General features: G+C 39.1%; 1 protein-coding gene across 4 annotated transcripts in view; it reads right to left on the bottom strand.

The window, feature by feature from the left end:
• Positions 1 to 821: 821 nt before the first annotated feature.
• GRM7 (glutamate metabotropic receptor 7) overlaps positions 822 to 24,388 on the bottom strand; it is an 860,397-nt gene continuing 836,830 nt past the window's right edge. For all 4 annotated transcript variants that reach the window (XM_042979452.1, XM_042979450.1, XM_042979448.1 and 1 more), the window contains one exon: positions 822 to 1,142. In XM_042979452.1, coding sequence (XP_042835386.1) covers positions 1,093 to 1,142 — 50 coding nt within the window. In that variant the 3' untranslated portion in view covers positions 822 to 1,092. The remainder of the gene's footprint in view (positions 1,143 to 24,388) is intronic.

The following is a 24,388-nucleotide window of genomic DNA, read 5'->3' as shown; positions in this document are numbered from 1 at the left end:
ATGGAAAGGGGGAGTTTTTCAGCAAGGGTGTTTTTCCACTAAATTGGCACATAAGCAGCAAGATTAACGAAAGTACTTATTACAAACAGTAAAAAACATACATGCTTTTTTTTAAAGTCCTTATCACACTGGTCAGTCATAGGGGGGCATGAACAAAACCTCAAGACATGAAAAATCCATATTCTTTTCTTCAAATAGCTTAATCATTATTAAAATTATTGCAAAATATCCATTTACCTTAATTAAAATAACAAAAGAGAACACAAATACAAATATTGAACGTAAATTATTAACATGTACTGTAAAATACATTACTGGCATGCATTCCAAAGATGAAGACCTCTATTCAGTTCAGCCAATACCTTCCTTTCATGTGACCTATCCTTATACCAAAGATAGGTGGGTGGGGCATACTTTCTCAGCACAGTTTTTGGTCTTTAAATACCTTTTTTGTGTTAAAAAAATAACATGATTTGCAGTGGTACTATAATCATAATTATACAGTCATTACATATGTGGTTTTAATTTCTTTCTTTTGTTTTTTTTCTTTTAGTCTGCCGAGATCTTTTTAACATTTGAATTGTTTAAAAATTTTTCCAAATATTCTGCCGTCTGAGAGAATAGGGCTCTATGGAAACAAGGCATTCGAAAACAAACAGTGAACCAAGGTACAACATCAGATGGCAAAGTGCAAAAGTCCTCACAAACTGTACAGAAAATTTCAAAACCTTGCAGTCTGGAAGTACATACGTAGAAAGACAAGTCAGCCCCAAAACGTTCACTGTGGCTCTCGATGGTTCATCCTAAAGAGCCTGGGTGGGACTTGAGTCTCAACACTCCCTGTGGTAGGGAAGGTCCAAAATTGCAGCCGAGTTGGCAGTGCTGATGCCAGTGACTTATTAAGCCAAGATAAAGTAAGAATATTTCATAAAGCAGCTGTGTAGGACACTTGGATCCTCTAACGTTGGTCTCCTGGCCGGGGATGCTCCTCCAGTGATGGGCAGCGGGCAGGACCAAAAGAGTCCTATGCCAGGTTGGGTGACGAAATAACTGAGGGTCTTCCTCTTCCATGGTTCCATGGAATGAAACAGGTTAGATAACCAGGTTATTATAACTGACATACTTCTTTTTTGCAGCAGGGCCTGAAAGAAAAATGTAAAAGGGTCAGTTGTAGCAATGACCTTGTTTGCAAAGGTAGAAACAGATTTAGATCCAGAAGGACCTGGGTGCAAAGTCAAGAAGGAACAATGCACCACTAAGGAACACACAAATCACTTTGGATTCCTATGACTCTTTCTAAGGTTTTGTCTACTAAAATCTGCAGTGTCCAGCAATTCTCAAACCATCTGTGTTCTTTATTCTGAGATGTCTCCAACCTCCCTCTTTATGGTTTATAATGGTTAGTAAATTAATAGTGGATGCCATGCTTTCTAATTAGCCAACCTTAAGCTTAAAGAGCCTACCCATGTTGCAGTATATTTTGTTGTGTAATCTTCTCCCAGACCTTCTCATAAAAAATGGTTTTTGCTTGGGAAAGGTCTGTCCTCGGTCACTGGAATGAATGTTGGTTGACTAAAGATTAGGTCAACCAGACTGTCTTGTTCAGTTAGGAGTCACACAATCAAATTACTGTTGACTGATTTTCATAGAGTTTGCATCAGTAAGTTGTAAATGTAATTTGTGGAACATTTCCATCAAAATCTGAGGCTCACTTTAATCTCAACATGGATGCATTACATTGTTTTCCTTAAATGTGGGATAAATTACTTATTTGGCACAGTAATTCTATGACCCAACTCTACTCATTCATTCATTCATTCATTCATTCATTCATTCATTCATTCAGGAGATACACATCAGTTGCCTACCATATGCCAGACCCTTTCCTGTTCTTGGGCTGGAAACAAAGACACCGAGATCCCAACGTATGACTCTGATTTATACTCTAGTTCTCAATACCGAGTAATATAATTGCTGTTGTGTGACATGTTCTTTATTTATTAAATGGTAGAAGTTTTACATCAGCTTCTGTTGGACACAAATTAACTGTCAGGGAGCATTTACTGATGGCTTATTTTACTTAACGTTTTTTATTCTAAATAGTATTATTCATTTAATACAAACAAGTAACAAGAGTCTTAAAAAATTCTTAAGTAGGGATTCATATAGGGATTTAGAAGAATGGAGAAGCCACAATAACACACTGAGAGAGAGTTTGGATCTGAACTTTGAGTAAGTAAAGCAGCCAGTATTTTACTGATATATACATGCATGTGTACACTATACAAAAAGACAGATTTTCTGGATTAAAAATTTAGACTCTGGTTCTGACAAATTCTGATTTGAAGACTCAGACTCCTTTATGAAATCACATTGCATTTATTAACAGAAATTATAGGAAAATGAATTCTATGAAATGGAGAGTCTTCTGGAAAATATGGTCATGAAACAGGTCAAGATGCCACATCCTCGATAAATGCATGGTATCAGCAATGCCCCCAGTATTCTAAGAAGGTTCCCATTGTTGTTACAACCTTTACTGTCTTCTTTTATATGCTCAATTTGAGTATAAAGAGAATAGCTTTCTAAAAATGTTTTCTTGGGGTGCCTGGGTGGCTCAGTCGGTTAAGCGTATGACTTTAGCACAAGTCATGATCTCGTGGTGTGTGAATTTGAGCCCCGCGTCAGGCTCTATGCTGATGGTTCGGAGCCTGGAGCCTGCTTAGGATTCTGTGTCTCCCTCTTTTCTCTGCTCCTCCCCTGCTTATGCTCTGTGTCTCTCTGTCTCAAAAATAAATAAACATTAAAAAAATTTTTTAATATTTTCTTTACTCTGAAGCCTATTTACAGGGTCATAGCTAGAAAGAAAACTTGGAGCAGATAGGTGCAAGAAACAACCACAACCTACCTCATCACATGCCAATATGCTAACTATCCTCAGGACAAAGTGGGGGGAAATCAAAGGAAAAACTCAGAGGCTTAAAATGACCTAAATACGTGAGACTACCTCTATTGTGTGATTATTGTGTGACTGTTTTCCCTATAAGCATAACTGTCTAGTGAAAAAAGCAAAACACAATTGAAATTCCTCAAACAGGTTTTTTTAAAATACCAATTTCTCCAGAAGAGTCTTCAGCAAAAGAGTAAGTTAGAATATGTTGCCCTTACATTGCACAGCTGAGTATTGGTTTGCATTAAACTATCATCACGATGCGGTAAAAATTTTGAAGTGATAATAACAATGGTGGAAATTTACTGATGCTTGTCATGGATTATCTTCTTGTGTTTGCAAGCCTTGAGATGAGTGCTTTCATGATTGCCACCTTACATAGGAGAGGTCTGAGGCTCAGAGGGACCAGCATTCCAAACGAAGGCTGATGTTTGAATCTATAGTTTGCTCTCTATACCATAGTTGGAAGACCATGCTTCATTTGGACTCACCTGCCCCAGGTTCTGATTTAGCTCTATCACTTACTTACTTGAGGTGTGACTTAGACCGGTCCAATGACACTGAACTTCTCTGAGCCTTTGTAAAATAGGTAGGATAATTGTCACCCTGTGGTCTGTTAATGGCATCAATGTATGAAATACTCCATTTTCTCATCTGGTAACATAATGCATGACAGTATTTTTATTTATTTTTATTTTTTATATAAAAACTTTATTGTTTTAACGTTTATTTGTTTTTGAGAGAAAGAGAGTGAATGGGAGAGGGTCAGAGAGAGAGGGACACATAGCATTTGAAGCAGGCTCTAGGCTCTGAGCTGTCAGTACACAGTCCAACGTGGGGCTCGAACTCACAAGTGGTGAGATCATGACCTGAGCTGAAGTTGGACACCCAACCGACTGGGCCACCCAGGAGCCCCCCAAAATTTGTTTTTAATGTTTATTTTTTGTGTGTGAATGAGAGGGCAGGAGTGAGGGACACAGAGCATGAGTAGGAGAGGGGCGGAGAGAGAGGGAGGCACAGAATGTAAAGCAGGCTCCAGACTCTGAGCTGTCAGCACAGAACCCCACCTGGGGCTCGAACTCATGGACCACAAGATCATGACATGAGCCAAAGTTCCCCGCTTAACCAACTGAGCCACCCAGGTGCCCCCATAAAGTTATTTTTAAATTGCAACATTTTATACAAATGATTAGCCTCAGTTCATGCTTTCTTTGCAGAATAGCTGGAGAACATTGCAACTAATGGTGATGGAGTTGTGCAGGTCCTAGAATGGCAATTTACATGCATTTCAAAGCAGTGTCCAATGTATTATTATGTTTATTTTTAAAATGTTCTAGCCTTGTGAGTAAATAAGATAAGTGCCTGTGGTGTCTGATAATTCTATTTATTTGAATAGCAATGTAGTTTATGGCCTAGAAAAGATAATTGCTTACTTGTGCAGTGAAATACTTACTAAGGAAATAAACTTTTAAAATTTTAAAACAGAATTTTTTTTTGTAAAGTTACAAGTTTTAAGGACCATTAGGAACATAGGGCATGGTTCCTCTCAAATTTTTTAAAGTTACCTACATCAGTAGTTTTCAAAGCAAGCTCTCTTAAAGAGTTTATGTTTACTATGAGGCAGTGTTGTGGACACAGGCTTTTGCAATGAAGTGCTTTGTTCCTTAAAAAAACATTAGACATTCCAACTTACTCTTGGTGTATTATCAAAATCACACACAATTTGACATTAACTTGAGTGAACTGCTTTTTTCCTTGAGTTTCTCCCAAGCCTGTTGGTCTCACAAAATACTTAATTTCTCAGGTGTGTTCCATGGAACACTTAATACCCCAACTATAGGAAGTGAAGAAAAAAAAGGAAAAAATGGAAAGGAAAAAGAGTCTTGTGGATATTATACACAACAGTGAATTATGGGAAACATAAATAAATATAAAATTTTGAATGAATAAAATTAAATAGGTCTCTTTTCTCTCTTCCATATTTTTTAAATAATAAGGAATTGTATAGTTCATTAACAATATGCTATGTTTCTGTGAGCTGTTTTTAAAATTTAAATGTATATGTAGATATGTATACCTATCAGTGTCTATGAAGTGATTCACACAGCCACACAAATTGTAGGCAATAATATATCACAGCCTTGAAAATAACACATTAATGTATTAACATCTCTGCTTCACGTGCCTCTCCATCCACACATAGGAAATAAAAACACAATCAAAGCCTCCCCTCCTTCCCTTTCCCCTTTGCCAGGCTTCCCTCCTTGCCTCCCACCAATGCTATTTATTATTCTGATGTTGGTGTGCCTCTGTCCCAGTGAGATTCATGCTGCTGCAGTCTGTGTAGCCGCCCATAAACTAGAGATAGTTTGCTTTGTGTTTTTTAAATTGTTTAAAAAATACCATTCCATGCATATCCATTTGCAACTTGTTTTTCATATAACATTGTTGTTTTAATATTAATTTATGTTGATTGGGTAATCAGAGTTACTATAGAGCTTCTTTTTTATTTTTTAATGTTTATTTTTGGGAGAGAGAAAAAGCATGAGCGGGGCAGGGGCAGAGAGAGGGAGACACAGAATCCAAAGCAGGTTCCAGGTGCTGAGCTGTCAGCACAGAGCCTGATGCAGGGCTCAAACCCATGAACCCCAAGATCATGACGTGAACTGAAATTGGACACTTAACCCACTGAGCCACCCAGGCACCCCATATAGTTTCTTTTATAAATATACCAAAGATTTCTGTAATTCATTTTTTATTTGGTGGACTCTACTTACTTTATAATTATTTTCAATAGCAAACAATGCTGGAATAAATGGTATCTGAAAACGAATACCATTTCTAAAGTTAAATTATAAAGCTATTAACAAGGAGATATTATTTGCAATATAGTTAACTGACAAAGGATTGTTACACAAAATTTTTAACATAGACAAATTAGTAATAAAAGACAAGCTAATTTTTAGAAAATGAATTGAAGATATGTAAAGGTGATTTGTGGATAAAAAAACATAAAAAGGGCTCAACCTCATAAATTAGAAAAGTGGAAATTAATAGTAAGAAAGCGTTTCATCCCTAGCTATTACAAAATAAAAGGTGTATTTGCACTGATACCATTTGCTGGTGAGGTTGGGAAGAAATGGGGATTCTTAGACTACACTAGTAGGAATGGAAAGTGATAAAATTTCATGAGAGAACCATTTGGAAATACCTAGAAAAGATGATGGACTCAGCAACTTTATTTCTACATATATATCTGAGACACTTGTTCGTATGTGCACATAGACATGTGTGGGCCTTCCACACTGTTACTACAATTATGTGGTTTGTGATTCTCTAAGAAGGAATTCTCCTATAGGGGCTGGGTGTATAATACAAATGAGCAAAGTGGGTCATGTGTAAGATATTAAGGAATAGCATGGAATCTGATCCACTAGAAAACACATGCCCCATCTGAATAGCATAATCATTTATAGGATGTTACCTCACTTTAGTCAGATATTTCATTTTTTTAAGTTTATTTATTTTGAGAGAGTTCATAAGTGTGTGAGGTGGGGAGGAGCAGAGAGAGATAGGGAGAGAGAAAATCCTAAGCAGGCTCCACACTGTCAGCACGGAACCCAATATGGGGCTCAGTCCCAGGAACCATGAGATCATGACCTGAGCCAAAATCAAGTCAGATGCTTAACCCACTGAGCCACACAGGTGCCCCCAGATATTTCATTTCTAAAAGAGGAGCTGTACTTATGTGTTGTTAGGTAAAAATTCATTTTTTATTCTTTTGAAATTTCTTTTCAAAATTCATTTTTCATTTATTGAGTGCATATTTTGTATTAGGCTCTCTTCCAGGCATTAAAAATACCTGTTTTTTTAGTGCACAGTTCAAAATTATATTAAAACCTTTAGCAAGTCAACGGAAAGAGGTCAGGGGCCAGAGTAAGTCTCTGGGCAGCCACCTGTAACTCTATGATGTTATTTGCACTGTTTTCCAAATTTATTTGATTGTGTAGCGTTCTCCCCACTTTTTAGTGGATCCCTTGGTACTGTACAAGAAAGTACTTTGGGAAGTATGTTTGGTTATTTCTTAAATTTTGGCCCTGCCTACTACATTTGTCCTTTGTAAAGCTCACCAAACTGGAATACTGGTTTATTGCCTGATGGAACTTGGTTCAAACTGACTTTTCTATGAACCCATCCTAAGCCATATCTGTGTCTCTCCTTTCTTCCAGCCATTGCTTACCTGCCAATCATAATTCACGGTTGTTGTTTAGTTAAAAATACTTTAAGTGGGAGAGATTCTTCATATTAGAGTTTATGTTTACTAAAACAAAAGGAAATACTCCTAGTAATTGGTTCTGTGGTCACTGGACTGCTTCCTGCCTGTTTGTTTCATCAAGTAAATGGCCTTCGCCCACCACTTACTGGCAGATGAGTTGATGTTACCTTCAATTGTTAATTTTCACTCAGAATTTCAAAACTAGTAAACTTCCTATATTGTATTAAAAAATAATTTTCTAATGATTTTTCCTAAATCTTTTTTTTAAATTGACTATCATCCAAGAGTAGTAAATTACACCCCCTAAAAACATGCAAAACCCAAGAATGGGGAATATGAGTATCAAAAAATGAGGTATTCACAGTTGTGTAATTTGAACTCTGATCTAAGAAAAGCTGAGACTTTTCTCTATCTTTTCTTCCCCACCTCTAGCTGTGTTGCAACAACTTACCAGCAGAATTGTTGAAGTATTTGTCTTTATGTTAGGTAGCTGGACATCTTGACACAAAGAGCTTAGCAGGGGTGAAAATACAATCAGCTAAATACATCAGGATTCCAAATCACCAGTAATTCTAATCTAGTCACCAAAGATACAGAATCTAAATGTCTGTCCATATATCCAACCGCCCATCTAACAAAATATTATTTAGCACCGATTAAATACCAGTAACTTTACTACATGCTAATTATGCAAAAACAGGCTTGGAAGTTTGCAAGCGGTTTGGTTCCCTTCTCATTCATTGTATATTTGAATTATTTGACAACATTTAGAGAGGGCTGCCATGTACCATCAGCAAGGGCTTGGCATTTCCTTTATTTTTTTTAATTTTTAAAAAAATTTTCCCCTATGTAGCATGATCAGGATGAGGCAGGAGATCTTAGGTCAGACTCACATTGAGAGGAGTCCCCAAAGCAAATTGGTATCTTTACCAGAGTTGAATGAGGGAGACCATTCAATGGATGATGGGGCATCGAAGCTGCTGGGACCAGTCTACCATGTTTGCAGACAATAAATAGTAATCCAGTTCAAGGGAAATAGAGAAGCAGCATCCTAGAAATCCTTGAGAAAAAATGTGCTAAGTGCTTTCCCCATTTTTCACCAGGGACAAAGAAAGGAGTCAGGTGTAGTCCATTTTGTTAATAGATTTTATAGTTGGGGAAATGATTACAATGCTTGTGGTAAGTGCTTAAAGATATTTGACAAGGGCTAATTAACTCTGCCTTGGATGGAGGTATATTGTACAAAGCCTGAGAAGGCTTCTCAGTGAAATGGGCATTTGATCTGGATGATGAATGTGAAAACATAGGAAGGACGCAGGTTATATATAAGTACATACTGTATTCTCATTAAAGTGCATGGGGAAGGGAATCAGAAAGTTCTGGAACTGAAGGATGAAGGGGTAGGAGGGTCCAGATAATTACTTCAGTAAATATGCATTATGCCATATTAAATTCAAGCTACAGGAAATAGTGATGAACAAGACACAATCCTTATGGTTATCTAGCTTCCTAAAGGAGTCTCTTGTCAAAGGCCTTGAATGCCAAGTAAGGCGATGGTGTTTAGGAGGCCATGGGGAACTGTCAGTGCTTTTAAAGCATAATCTTCAACTTGAGTTTCCTCCCTACAATTCTAATTACCTGTCTCCTAATCTGGTTACCTCCTGCTCCTTGTTCTCCTTAAAGTTTCTCAAAGTGACTCAATTCAGGGAGCCTTTCCTGACCTCCCCCAGACAAGCTAGGTGCCCCTGCTCTACTCTTTCATGGCCCCTATATTTCTCCTTTGCCATATTGCACACAGCCAGGGTGCATTGCATTTTGCTCTTGTGTGTCTCACACATTAGCAGTGGAGATGTAAGAATGGAAGAATCCCTGGATTTTCCTAGTGCTTAGTAAGTGCGTAATACAAAGTGCTCAGTACTTACTGAATGAATCACTACAGAAGAGCTTCTGCTCTCTGAAGTCATTGTCAGCTCTTGGAGGGTCTTAGTAGAGAAAGAGAGTCTCCCTTCCCCCCGACTCCCCAAATACATGGGAACTTCGGGGGCTTTGCCAACCTCTTTTTTTCCCTCAGTATCCAACTTGATGCTATTGTATACAAAGCTAACAACTGCTGTAGCTTCTCAGATTTCATTTGTAAGTTTTAAATCACAACATTCTTTTTTTCCCCTTTTAGCATCCAGAGAGGCCTAAAACAGCCTAGCTAAAATTGAGAAATCAATTTTCAATTCTGCCATGAAAATAGTCAATGAACATTCTAGTGTTTCTTTAAAAAATCTAATTTGTTTTTTAAGATGTAAAGCATCAAGAAGAGGTTTACGTGGTTCTTAGATGTATTTGAAGCAAATAGACTAAGTCTCTGTTTGGAAACATCTTTAAGCGTGGCCAAGTTAAAATCTGTCTGGGTAGTTTGATTGAGGCTGTATATGTTTTGCCTTAGGAAAAAATAAAAAGAATGGACTAAATTACTGCATTAAAGATTTCTACTTTTTCTTATGCACTCTGCCTGGGCACTGAAAGCTTTTGTGTATTTTGCAATTTCAATATATTATGGATGCAAGCATTCTGGAGCATATTATGGGTTCATTCCAATGGTGCATCCAAGACTGAAGCTGTGCCTGAAAGCTTGTCTTAAGGATAATGTTATGAATAAGGCAGTAGTGACAAAATAGTAGCAGAGTAATACTTAGTGTTCCTGGATGAAAAGCTCTTGATAAATCCAGGCCTTGCTGTTTGGGGGTAGGAGATTCGTAGTCCATTCATTCATTTCTTTTTTCTTTGTTCCACTAATACTAAGAACTTAAAGTGAGCTAATAGTAGCTTGTTTAAAAACCAGTGGCACAAAGATATGGGGAAATATTCTCTAACTTTGAACAATGCCTGGTTCAGTGTGATTCAACACATATTTATTGAACACCTACTTTGTGTCAAACATTATTACAGACAGGGAAATGTGGCCATGTTAGCATTCAGTACAGCCTCTGACTGTATGGAGCTTACATCATTTTGGGGAGAGAAAGATTCAGCTGTTTCTCATTTTCTGTTGTTATCTTCTATAAAGTTGCAATAAACACTGAATTGGTGAATTCTGAACCATTGCTCCTGGGGGAAATGCAGGGTTAGGTTCCTATGAGCCTCTGGCCACAGCATTTTATCAACCAATCAAGATATAACCTTAATTTATGTTTTTGTTTTTTCTGTTTGAAGACACCTTATATAATATATATTATTGATTGGTTACCATTGAACTCATGACTAACAGCATTATAACTCATAGTTGAGCAAAGTTTGAATAATACATGCATCCTGAACTCAAGAACACTACACAACACTTCAGCACTATGTTTGGGGGATATTTTAAATGGTGAATCACAGAAACACAAAAATACAAAACTTGGGTATTAAGCAGACTACAGAAGGCACCCTTAGAACTGAAACAAGGCAGAAGATCACCTTGTTCAGCCTCAGCTGAGAATGTGTGCAGTGACTCAATAATTTCCCTATTCTGCATGTATCTGCAAATGACTGTAACAGTGCAGCAAGTAATGGTTTTGGAGTTACAAACCACTTTCAGAAAGTGGGGGAGTCTGTAAATATAGAACCTGTGAATAATAAGGATGAACTCTATGCTGATGTCAGGCAATCCTAAACACCATGAAAGAAGTTGACTAAGGGGCTAGACCTAGATTAGGCTGAGGTTGCTGTCCTAAGAAGGGTTACAGTTAAGGTTCAGCAAGGCTGACATTTGAGCAGAGATTTGAAGGAGATGAGAGAGAAACTATGAAAATTCTTGAATCATAGAGTGAACAGCAGGTGCAAAGCCCTGAGATTGGCATTAGAAAGGCCAGGAAGGCTGGAATTAAAGAGAGTGAGCAGAAATGGGGGTACACATGAAGAATTCCAACATGGCAGAAGGTGCCATCATAAACTTGTGCAAGGAGGAAGGGGTGAAAAATACTGCTTGAGAAACTCAAGGAAGGTATCAAGGTGGAGGGAATATGGAAGTGTGTCTTGAACAGTAAATTGTGGACATGTCTTGGGCAGGGGACACAGAAGTCATGGGCACATGTATTTAAGAACATTCCATGTGGAGGACATGACATTGGCAAAGGCCTGTTCTGTGAAAAGGCTGAGGGTTTGGAGAGAAAGGCAAAAAGTGTGGAGAGTTGAAAGAGGACAAGGTTCGTGCAAAGAAGAAAGAATGCTGGAAAGATGATTGGGGAGATTAATCTCAGATTGGCAATGATGTTTTACGTTACATATAGGGTAATATATGGATATGAAGCTGAACTGTGAGAAGTTCACCAATATTTGAATAAAGGAGAGAATGTTACAAAAGTAACCTGAAGGATGGATTGAGAATGGGAAAGAGGTGGGTGGTAGTTACAAGCTAAGACATCAGCTAGCAGTTGATGGTGTGATTAGAACTGTGTGTGGTAAGTGAAATTCCAAGACAATACTACAGTGGGATTCTAAATGAGAAAGCATCTCATTGTGCCAGCAACACCCTAACTAACACCTTGTTCTCTTGGGCAGGAAAACATGGGAAAGTGCCTTCGGGGCTATCGTCATGGGTAGCATCCTTGAGGCCAGAGCTACCCTGTGTGTTTGTTTGACTGATTTTTAATTTATGAGGGGGTATATGTGACGTGACAATAAAGTGGTGTTAAGTTCAGTTAGGTTTACTTTTAATGTGACTATAGATCTCAGAGAACTCAGAGGGCTCAAGGAGAGGAAACTAAACAGGACTACTGGTCAAGGCAAAGAAAAGAGATGAAGGAAACCTTAACTTTCCTTCTTAGAATCCAATTCATCTTATGCTGGTAGGCCAAAGACAGAGCCTGAGAATGAAAGCTCTGTCTAGGAGTAAAGATTTAGTATCCTATGGGCTGCATATTTTGGGATACTGGCTTTGCAAGATAGAAGGATTGGAATCTGCTACAGATCCCAGAAGTCAGCCATAACTTCAGTTTAAAGTAAATAAAAAACAAATGTTTCCTAAGTGTTAAATACTGGTTGCTGGGGATACAGATGTAGTAAGTCATTTCCCCATCCTGAAGGAAGGTCTCAGTCTAATAGACCAGACTCCCTTGTAGCTAAACTGAGCACTGAGTGCAAAGCTTGAGTATATAACAGTCAACTTTCATACATTGGCTTCTACAGTGTATGAAACTGACCAGCTCATACTAAGAACTAAACCTGTTGTCAATTTTAACATCAGAACTTTGATGATGAAAATTCGTTTTTTATTATTAATTTTGTAACTTAATTTGTTGATTTATTTAACAAAGTTTTTATGAGCAAAGACATTAACATTAAAAAACAGTGAATTTCAAGGTGCTTTATTTTTATTTTTTTTGTGTAAGATAAATAACAAACTTAAAAGTAAAACAGTAAATCCTATGAGTTAGTAGTAGAAAAGTAATATGTATTTGGACAAAAAATATGTATTAAGAATGTTCAAAAGAGGGACACCTGGGTGGCTCAGTTGGTTGAGCATCTGATGCTTGATTTTGGCTCAGGTCACAATCTCATGGTTCATGGGATTGAGTCCCACGTTGGGCTCTGTGCTGACAGTGCAGAGCCTGCTTGGGATTGTCTCTCTCTCCCTCTCTGCTCCTCCCCTGCTCATGCCCGCTCTCTCTCTCTCTCTCTCTCTCTCAAAATGAATAAATAAACATTATCCAAAAAAAAGTAACTATTTTAACATAATAAAGGTCATACATGAAAAAACCGACAGCTAATATCCTATTCTGTGATGAAACACGGAAAAATTTTCCTCTAAGATCAGGAAGAAAGGGACGCCCTCTTTTACTGCTTCTACTAAACACCATTTTGGAAATTCTGGCCAGAGCAGTTAGGCAAGAAAAATGTGTGCATTGGAGCTCCTGGGTGGCTCAGTCATTTAAGCGACCAACTTTTGGTTTCAGCTCAGGTCATGATCTCATGGTTCATGAGATCAAACCCTGCGTCAGGCTCCATGCTGATAGCTGAGAAGCCTGCTTGGAATTCTCACCCTTTCCCTCTCTCTCTGCTCCTACCTGCTCATGCTTTCTCTGTTTCTGTTTGTCTGTCTGTCTCTCTTTCAAAGTAAATAAATAAACAAACTTAAAAAAAAGAGTGTTAAAAGAAAATAAAAATGAATAAGGTATAAGCATAAAGATACTCATGAAGAGGTACAATATTTGTAATTTTGAAGAATCTAAATCACTCGCACTAGACAGGGGTTAAATTAATTCTAAAGCATTCTTTAATGGGACATTTAAATCTATCAAAGGTAAGGGCTATTAAGATGATGGAGGAACTTGGGAAATGTTTATGCCATAGCATTAATAATGTTTAGTACAAAGAACAGGTTACAAAATTGTAAGTACTCTATAATTAAACCTGTGTACTGGAAAGACTGAAAGCAATTGACCAAATTATTAAAAGCTAAAAGAAAGTTGGTGGACTTTTCAAATATGCCAATATCGTAATGGACACAAATAAGATGTGGGACTGTTTGAGATTAGGAGTCTAGGGAGACGGAACCACTAAATGCACTTCCTGATCCTTGACTGACCATGGATTAAGAGCAAACAAAACCCCAAAATATTGGCTGTACTGGGGAAAGTGGGAACATGTGAATTTTGACTTAATACTAAGTAGTAACATTGTATCAATATTAAAGTTATTGGGCATGAGATGGTATTAGGATTATGTAGGGCAGAGTCCTCACACTATCAGTTGAGGGAAAAGACCAGAGATTTTGTATTCAGATAAAGCATGGATGGAACAGACCCCCTACCCACACCATGCTTGAGTACAGATAGTGGCTTCTATCAGAGGGGCTACACTGGAAATTGGTTATGGCTGAAGGCTGCGATTAGCAAACTAGATTCTACAACTCTGGGCTCCCATAACCAATCCAAACAACACAGCCTGTGCTCAACCATATCAGGCACCTAATGGTTCCATATTTTCCACCTTAGTGTTTTCTCTAGAAGTGTTTTTATTCTCTACTTTTGTCTCACATGTCGCCCATCTGTTGCTTTGAGGAGGGTGGATGCATAATGGTCCTTCAATGCATAGATTAGGCTCATGGAGTTTAAGATGATTTAACAATCCTGAGGGATATCTATCAAATTCCTAATTTAAATTGATGGTTTACAGTCTCTGCCTAAACATACTCTCTTTGCCATTCTAATGCCTAATAGACCCGTCTACATGGCCTGTTCCTCTTTGTATTCAAGGTCAGAACGCTTGTGATGTAACTTGAGGGATCTAACAGGAGACTGGAATTCTCAGCCCTGGAATTCAGCATGGTCTTGTGGGAATGAGCACTTAGCTGGATTAAAGGCATTGCGTTTGGAGAGACTAGACAGAGGAAGCAGAAGAGGGCCTTCTATACGAAAATATAAGGAGACTCTGAAGATGAGAGACAACAGACTTGGTGTGAAATGATAATAGAAAATTACTATGAACTTGGTTAGACAGGATAATGTTATGATGGTAATATTGGAGAATTCCTGAATTCTGTGATGAGCTAAAATATATTGGAGTAAAGAATTGTGATGTCTTTAGTTAACTTCAAAATGGTTCAAAGTGGGGCGCCTGGGTGGCTCAGTGGGTTAAGCAGCTGACTTCTTCTTAGGTCATGATCTCATGGTTCATGAATTCAAGCCCCACATCAGGCTCTGTGCCGACAGCTCAGAGTCTGGAGCCTGCTTCAGATTCTGTATCTTCCTCTCTCTCTGCCCCTTCCCTGCTCGCCCTCTGTCTGTCTGTCTCTCTGTCTCTCAAACTAACTAACAAAATAAGTAAACATAAAATGGTTCAAGGCAAAAATATATAGATACAGATGAAGCAAATAGGGACAAATGTTAGTTGTTCAGCCTTGGTGGTGAATTATGCCACTATTTCTACTTTTCTGGATGTTTGAGAAGTTTTATGATAAAATGCTTAAGACCCCTCATCTCTAAAGCAAAATTTATGCTTCACAACTTTGCTTGGACCTAGCCCTACCTTTGTCTCATAACATTTGTCACCAGGAAGCAGTACCCACAAGGCAGTTTTGTAGCTCCAAGAAGAGATGAAAGCAAATTGCAATCACTTCTGTGGCCCAGTGTAGAAGCCTGATGATCCTAATGCAAGAGTGATTTTCAAAATAGTCATCAGAGTAAAAGGCAGGGCAGTGGAAAAGATGGATAGATAGACACACAAGGACAGACACCACTCACTCAGCTGTTATGACCTTGGGCAAGTTACTTTATCCCTCTGTGCCTCTGTTTCCTCATCTAAAAAGTGGGCATAACAATAGTGTCAATTGTGTTATGAGGATTAAGAGTGTTAATGCATGTAAGACACTTAGAATGGGATTTAGTATGGCTTTACTCAATATATTCAGTCTTTTCTCTATGCACTTGCAGAATCTGTCACACACACACACACAACACTGACTTACTGTGCATTGCCTTTCCCTTGAAAGAAAGGGATCCTTGTGCAACAGAAGGTTAGGCTGTCTATAAAATGAAACTAAATTAGTTGTTTGGTTTATGGATACTCTTAGGGTGGCAACAACTTTCCTTGAGGAGGTTTAAGGAATTGTCAGAGCACCTGGTGCATTTCATCCATTCATTGAAAAAGGAATCTGTCAAGTCACTGCCAACATATTTCCATTTCTAAGTAGCTACACTGCCATCATTAGCCATGGCTTTATCTCTGCAAAAAATGTGATACTGAACTCTTGTACTTTGAGAGACTGTGTTAGTCAACTGGAGTCAAAGGGAGAGGCAGGAGTTTGGCAGGTTCTATTATGGCAAAAATGACAGTTTCTTATTATATGGACAGACTTGTACACATAATCAATGGCTGTTGATACTGATTCATACAATTTATGTCATCTTTGTGCAATACTGGAACTGGCCCTCATTGATTCTAGGAACCTTTACTGTAGTACTGTTATGTTACTTGTAAAATCAATTATTAGACATTGTAAATGTGCGTTTACTTATGTATTGCTTTTATCTATTTTGATTTAGTAATTGGGTATGTACTGATGAGCACCATACGGATGTCAGTCAGATGAGCTGGAGTGAGTTATCCTCTATTTATCTGCTCCTCAACTTTGCTGGAATTGAGCTGTGTCTGCACTGACAAAGCAAATTGAAGACTGGGGCAACTATGAAGCTGATTCTATCAAACAGACTGAGACTGAAGTGATCTGTGTGTCTCTGATGTCTGAGTATATATATCTACACTGGGTCCATATAACCTAGGTGGGTGAGCAAACAGACTTAGCAGTGACCACTCAAAGTTCCATGTTTTCCGAGGAGTATTTATGTACCCCATACCCAAAGCTACCTGTTTGCTTTCAGAGGGTAGTCTGACTTATACAACTTGATTGCAAATTGTGTAGGGTGAGTCCTTAATCTCAGCAAATATTGCCAACATAATGGGACATTAGAAAAAAATTCTCTTGATAGTCCTGCTTTCCCTGAGGTTAAGAAACAGGGATCCTGGATGAGGCATCAAAGAGTGCAGACCCTTGTGCTCTGAATGTAGTAGTGTTTGTTGGACACTTAAAATATTCTAGGAACTCTGCTGAGCAGGTGGCATTTTACAAACCCTTCCAATACTTCCAGCCTTGTGAGGCAGATACCAGTATCATCCCTACTTTACTAAAGGACATCTGAGGCTTAGAGAGATTACCAACCACATCCAGTGTCGTATCGGATACCTCTACCTTTTTCAAATTACGGGTTTTGATAAAGCAAGAAAGGAGTAAGAGAGGTGGGGCTAATGTCAGTGGCCGCAGATAATTCTTATTCCACAAACAATTTTCAAGTATCTACTATGTACCAGACAGGGCTAGATAGTAAGCTCCAATAAGTCAGGACAACATCTCTGGTGTCACTTCGTTTTATCTTGAGCACCTCGCCCCCTTGATTGCTTCCCCAGAATCCCATCCCCTAGTCCCCATGGATGTCCAGCTTGTTGTAAGAGGCAAGATGTCCTGTGAAGTGCTTAGGAAGTCTCAGTGACTGAATTGGCAGCATGGATGCTTAGGTTCCAGGAGGCTGAGAAGCACTCCTATAGACATTGATATGCCCTCACAACAAAGCCTGGCTGGTGATACTCCATTGTTCAGAATCACCTTCCTTCTCCCCAGAGGAACGAGAGCAGGGCAGATACTTTGAGAAAGAAATGCAGTGTGTGTTGAGACTTGGAGAGTAGATCTGAAATGGACAATGCAATATGCGATCTCAGTGCATTATTTAAATTTGGAGAAAAGGCTGTGGCTGAAAGCAAAAAAAAAAAAAAAAAAAAAAAAAATTAACAAATGTCCAGCCTTTGCCTTCCCCAAAAGAAGAGAGAGGTGCTGTCTCCTGAATCAGTGATGTGAGAAAAGATGTGAATTTATGGTTAAGGAGAGGCTTCTTGTGTCAGACTTCAGGGATTTAAATCCCAGCTTTGCTCTGTAAGCTGGGATCTTGGGTGAGATATTGCTAAGCCTCAGTTTACTTGCCTTTAAATTGTTTGCAATATCAGGATGGTGTTACTAGGGATGTTCGGAGGATCACATGTGATGATGTATGTGATGTGCACTCAATGCAAGACACCTCCCCTCCCACCACCACCATCACCTCCATCTCTTTCACTGCTCAACCATGTTAATTACCATAACTGAAAACTAGTCATCTATACAAGACTGTGGATTTCAGAAGAATGGTCATATCTCGTGACCCCTGTTTGATCGGATGAACTCCTCTCATAGGATGTGATTTAAACACAAAACTGATAGGAGACTTGGAACTGCCAGTTTTGCGATTGTGTATTGCAGAGTATTCAACTCTGAACAGTCTTCAGTGCAATCCTTTAGGCCCTCAGGGAGGAGCTTTTTCAGTCTATGTATAGTGTATAAGGAAATTATGTTTTTGCAAAGAAAACATAGGTGTGTAGTTAGAAGGTAGATTTTTATATCACAGCAGAAAATACGAGTGGTTTCTAGATAGCAGAGTTTGGCTAAAGAAATACTTTAATTTTTGGCTAAAGAAATTTTTAAATATTTTAAATTTGATTTAAGTAAGGAAATTCTTAATATCAGGGCTGTCTTGAAAATCTTGGTTATTATGTTGCTACAGAGAACAGCACTCTTTTTTTCTGATGAGTACTTATAAACACTTATTATATCCTCAGATAGCTACAGTCTCCAGAGATGTGTCACCTCAAACGGCCATAGTGCTCACACCATTCCATCTACCACAACTACCTGTCTCATTGTGGAAGGAGGTAAAACAGTCAGTAAATTCTTACCTGGCCCCTAACAGGAACCATCGTCCATTCCAAGTTCTAGGGTTGTGATGGGTGTACAAACATGGAAGGTGTGCCCCTGGCCCTCAAAGAAAGTCCAACCCGGCAGAAAACCTAACCTAATGTACACAGCAAGGTTGCCAACGTTAGCAAAATCGTCACCAAAGTCTCTGCTGCTCTGAAGTCAGTCACTTGGCATCTTTCAGTTTTATATGACCTTCTGTCCAGGGAGTTGTTTTCTGGAACAGATGTTGATCCCACCCTCCCAGGTAGGAAGTCTGGATTGTTGGCTTGGCCAATGGTCCTTGCTCAGGTATCCACCTTAGGTCTCCTGTGTGGCTGGACATGTGGCTTTTTTCATTTCCATTCCGAGTCCTACTTCCTAGTATGATATTGGTGTGCTGCCTCAACTTCCAACTCCCTGGTGTCCAAGTTAATTATTTTCTCTCTTTGTTGGCCACCTTTCATTAATGCCATCTTCTCATGTATGAGGTTTGGGATAATTCTTCTCTAGGCTTTTAAGGGTCGCCTTGTTCCAAGGACTTCTCATCTGTTACCTTCCACCCCCTTATGATGATCAGTGAGTTATGAAGGTTCTTTTGTCCATTGTAAGAAAAATGTGCAAAGGAAGGAAGTAGAGGATGAGCAGGTCTCAGGAGCTGTTAGATACTGCAGAGTGAGGGAATAATTTGAAATGGCTGATGAAAGAGAATTTACTTAATAATCATAATGGTTGACATTTATAGAGGGCTTCCCATACCAGAAATGGCACCCAGGCTTGTAGACAGATCATTTGACCATTGATCTGAGGTGCTTTCATTCTCCCCATTTTGCAGATGGGAAAAGAGAGACACAGGTTAAGTATAACTCTGAAGACCTCTGAGCTAACAGACCCAGGTCATCCGACCTGAGAGCTCATATCTGACCCACCATGAACCTTTTCTTTATGTAGGAAACTTTGCCGTTGCTCATCTACTTCATTTAGAAAATGGAAATAGTGCAAGTCGGGAGAGTGGAAAAAATGAATGAGCAGGGTGTGACAACATGTAGTTCCATTCTGCTGGCATGCTCTAGCATACTCAGACGCTCCACTGAGGACTGATCAAATGTGGCAGTGGATTTTGAAAAGTGGAGAGCAGAGTTCCATCCATAGCGAGCATCTGGGGTCACATTTGCTGTCATGAATACTCTTCTTTTTCCTCCCTGCCTCTGAAAAAGCTCATACCTGGAAACTGAATCTCATTTTTGTCAAGCACTGAAGCGCGCCCTGCCCCTCCGTTGCTGATGGGCCGTTGTACCTGGCAAGCTACAGGCTGCCAACAGGTGTCCAGAAACAAAGATGTATCAGTTTTTACTGGGACAGAAATTTGATTTATTTTGGGCCCTTGCACTTGAATCCAAATTTCCATTTAACTTGCTATAATTTCTGCTTTTGGACAATATATCCATTGCTTCTCTAAAGACCAAAATAGGTGACAGACTGAAACATACATGATAAGAAAATCCTATGGCTGAATGCCGACTCTTTTTGGTCTCTGAGGGAGAAAAAAAAATACACCAGTAGTTTCCAGACTTTCTGTAACTGCTTGTATAATTTTCCAGGCAACATGATTTCACCTTTCCAAACTGCAGTCAGTAAGAAGGCTGTGTTTTACCTCTGTCTACTGGCAAAGAAATTAGTTTGATTTTGATTTTTTAAGATGAAATTTTAGATCATTTTCTATCCATTTTTCTGGATGGTTTCAAAATAAAAACTCAAATTGATCCATCTATAATTCATCCGTTTTTATATGAGGGAGAAGAAACCAGGTCACCCAATCACCATTTTGAAGAGGAATGGAAGAGAATGATCCATTTTTAGGAAATTAAGACAATCCCGGGAATATGTCCAGCATTCTAGCCTTCTACACTTGCAAGTGTTTCTACAGTTAGTGCCAACGGTCAGAAAAACGAACCCAAGGCCATTTCAGAGCTCCCATCTGAGCAAAAAAAGATGAAATAATGCTCAGCATGCTTCACCAAGTAAACAGAGTGGAGTGATATATTTTTTGAAAATAAGAATTTCTACTGTAAGGAATGAAACAAAGAGAGGTTTATCAGGTAGCCCCAAGTCAACCAGAAAATTCAATAAACCTCGAACACCGGATTTCCCTTGCTCACTACTTAATCAGTGTTACTGGAATCAGTTTGAGTGAAACCACTTACTTTTTAACCAGCTGTTTTGGTATCCTGTAAATATAGCCCAAATATCAATTTCTCTAAGACAGCCAACCATAAAAATAAAGTCAATCAGCAGCATCATTCAATCCACAGGATTATGATGTCCAAATGAACTATATTATGTATTCAAGTTGGAGCAGGGCCATTAATTTCATTCCATTTCTATGTTCTCTCTGGTACTCTGTGAGCAAACTCAGGCAATCACTGCTCTGTCCATGCCATATATTTCCTTTTTCATAAAAGCCTACAGATGTTTTCCACTTCTTAATATATGCCCTAGGCTTTGAGATGTTGATATGTAAAGTACTAAGCTTTGGTATCACTTTTGCTGGAAATGGAATTGGATAATGGTCAGTTTATACACCCTAATCTATATTCTGAAGACTATTATTTTCTCTGTAGGCCAAAGAAATGAAAATGAGGGCAATAAATGTATCCCAGCCTGTGGGTTAGGTAAACAACGAGTGTGGGGAAATGCTGGCAAAGAAACGGTCATTTTAGAATGTATCCTAAGGAGACAGCTTGTGTGCCATGAGGGGGATCCAAAGGTACATGAATTAAGTCCATCCCGTGTGTCTCTGAAATAAGAAAACATCCTTCACAGCATGTTAGAAACCTCTATATTGGCCAGTTCCATACCTTTGAACTAGACGTGGGTTTTCTCAGATGCTTCTGCGCGCGGGGCATGTGATGGGTTCCAGGCAAGGGGAGAGCCTGGTGGTCCAAGGGAGAATACTATCAGGGATCAGAGGGGAGGAAGCCCACTATGGAGAGGAACCTGATCTAGGGGAGGGCTACTGAGTTCCTGTAATCTCTTTGTAGGAGGAGATGGAAATGAACAAAGGAGGACAGGAGACATACTCTCACAAGGCAGTGTGAGATGGAAAAGGAAAAAGAGAAAAAAAATGATTTTTTTCAAAGAAGTCTAAATTTGTGACCTTTAAGTTCTATCTTCTCTGTGTGTAGATAGCAGGAGTGGAGTACAAGTGAGACTCTGGAGCCAGACTGTGGGAGTCTGAATCCTTGTTCTGCCACATGCTGTGTTACTTTGGGCAGGTTAATTAACCTCTCTGTGCTTTCAGTTTACTTAACTCTTCAATTAGAATAACAATAGAACCTACTCACTCTATGCTTCTGAGGATTATGTCAGTAAAGATTTCAACAGGAAACATTTGAATGTTGGGATTGATATGCTGTTGGGTTTGATACTTTGTGAATGTATCCCTAGGGTCCTCTCCACCCCACCTCAATGTCCCCCACCTCCCAGTGAAGATTTTTACTAGTTCTGGACATTGCCCAGAGTCCCAAACCCAAGAGGTAGAGCTTCCAGAAGTTATTAGAAAGATCATCATGCTCTGGCAGGTCCTATTTTCTTCTTCCTAAGAGTCCAGAGACAGGAGCCCAGAGCCCTCGTCCTGTCTTTGGCTTCTTTTACTCTTCCTTCATGTGGTCCAGAAAAACTGGACCATGGGCTCCTGCCAGGGAGAACAAAAGAGCAGTTCTACCACAGGCCTTAGAAAAAATACCTCATTTTTTCTCATATCTAATATCTCATATTTCTACCTCAAATAGAGGTGTTTGCCTCACCTCTAGCTTTGGCAAAAGAAATATTCCGTGTGCTTTCATGTCAGTTCTAACATATGGGTTGGTGATAAAGACCCAGCTAAGAGTAAATAATAGTGTTTTCCTGCTGTTACGGTAAACTGTACAAACATATTTCCCTTAGCGACCTTGTAGGGAACCCAGATGATCATCTCTCTCACTAGCCATCACCTCATTTTAATTCTGACATAAAGAAAATACTTTCCCTGCTCTAGAAGATTTTATGGTCCGGCAGTGATCTTTCATTATTCCTATTTAATCATGGCCAACTAGCTCATTATCCCTACAGAGCAAATGCTATTTTCTTGTGACAGTCCCTAAAGTTGAATAGCACACAACACCATCTCTGAGTGCAAGTCGTACTGACATGGGATATGTGGTTTATCAGGCTCTGACAGCCTTAAGATGCCTCCTTGGAAATGGATATTGATCATATCTGATGTGCTGTAATCACTCAGCAGATACAGCTGCTTAACTACTTCAGTAAATTATATAATGGCTCTCCTTGTGACTCTCACACCTAAGGAACTATTTACTACCACACAGAGCAGATGGGTCATAAGTAACACAGCTGAAGCACTTAATCTATATTCAGAATTGCTTAGACACTCACAAAAAAATTTCAAAGGAAGGGTATGCAATATTTTGCTAATTCTCTTGGATAGAAATTTATTGTAATACACTGTTCCTTTTAGTCGCCAAGGAACTTTTTCTCAAGAAACAATCTTCTTATAAAAGTGTTTAGTTTTGCTAAGTGGTTTTTTTTTTTCGAAAGCGATGTATGACTCAGAAAAATACAGGATCAAAACTGCAGGATGGACAACGAAACAAATAAAAAGCACACCCAGTGCTTAAAGGCACAGTCAGTAATAGATGGACGGTATGAGTTATGGTCAATGATAAAGATATGCCTCAGTGAGCTATCAGGATTTAAATACTGAATGCACATGTTCTACTGATACAGTACTTAGGAAGTTCAGAATACTGTATTTGGGGAGGGGGAACATTTGACATTCATTTACTTACCATAAACTAGTTGTGATTAAAGCAAATTTCCTACCCACCCCCTATCCCTAGTGGAGTGGAGCATATTGGAAGTCACACTGCTTTTAATTCTTAGTTTATCTATGTTTGCGGTGGTGTTTATTTAAAAGTTTGACAACAGTGAGAGTATCAGCTTGATCAATAGAAGAAGTGTCCAGTCTCAGTGGAGTGGATGTGAAGATCTTTGAGCCTTGAGTAACCAGTTCAAACTTAAATATTGGCAGCTAGGGTTGCAAAATTCCCTGTTGGGTATTCAGTGGGAATCCCTTTAAAATCCAGAGAAGCAAAGGGTGAGAGAAATGGGTTGTTTTTCTCTGAAATGGAAAGGCATGTTTGTTGTCCTGGGAGAGCCTTGAATGCTGTTTTTGGCAAGGAGAAACCTAGGTTCCGCTGCTGTTTGGCTAGAAAGAGAAGCCACCAGCTGGGTGACTGTTCATTTGCCACTGGCCTGGGAACAAGACTGATTTAGCATTTTCCACCTGCAAATCTTCATAGGTGGGAACAAAGCCATGCTTCGGTTCCGAAACTCTTCAACACCACTGGCACCAATGAGTGATTCAGCTGTGGTCTCTCTGGATTTAGCAATAAATGGATTTAGGTATAGCCTTTCAGTATCCAACCAGTTCTTCAGTGGAGGAATTTCTCACAGAAGGAATTATGTGTCAATGGCCCTTAGCGTACAACCAGGCTGCTGGGTAGATAGATGCAAACATGGGTCAGCATGAGGCAGATTGGAAGAGCAGATTGGTGCCAAAGAGCACTTTTCAAACTATAATGTGCCTATGAATCACCTGGAGATCTTGTTATAATGTAAATTCTGAGTCAGTTAATCTGGGATGGAGCCTAAATTGATGCATTTCTAACAAGCCCCAGGTGATGCTGCTGTTGTTGGCTCACACATCAAACACTGAATAGAGCAAGGCATTGGGGACATTTCTAGAAATTTACATCCCTGTCATGTTCTGTTTATCACTCCTGACCTTGTTGGCACACACAATTAAAAGGAG

Source organism: Panthera tigris, chromosome A2 (assembly GCF_018350195.1).
Source record: "Panthera tigris isolate Pti1 chromosome A2, P.tigris_Pti1_mat1.1, whole genome shotgun sequence".
Classification (NCBI taxonomy): Eukaryota; Metazoa; Chordata; class Mammalia; order Carnivora; family Felidae; genus Panthera; species Panthera tigris.
This window is presented reverse-complemented; position numbering and strand designations above follow the sequence as displayed.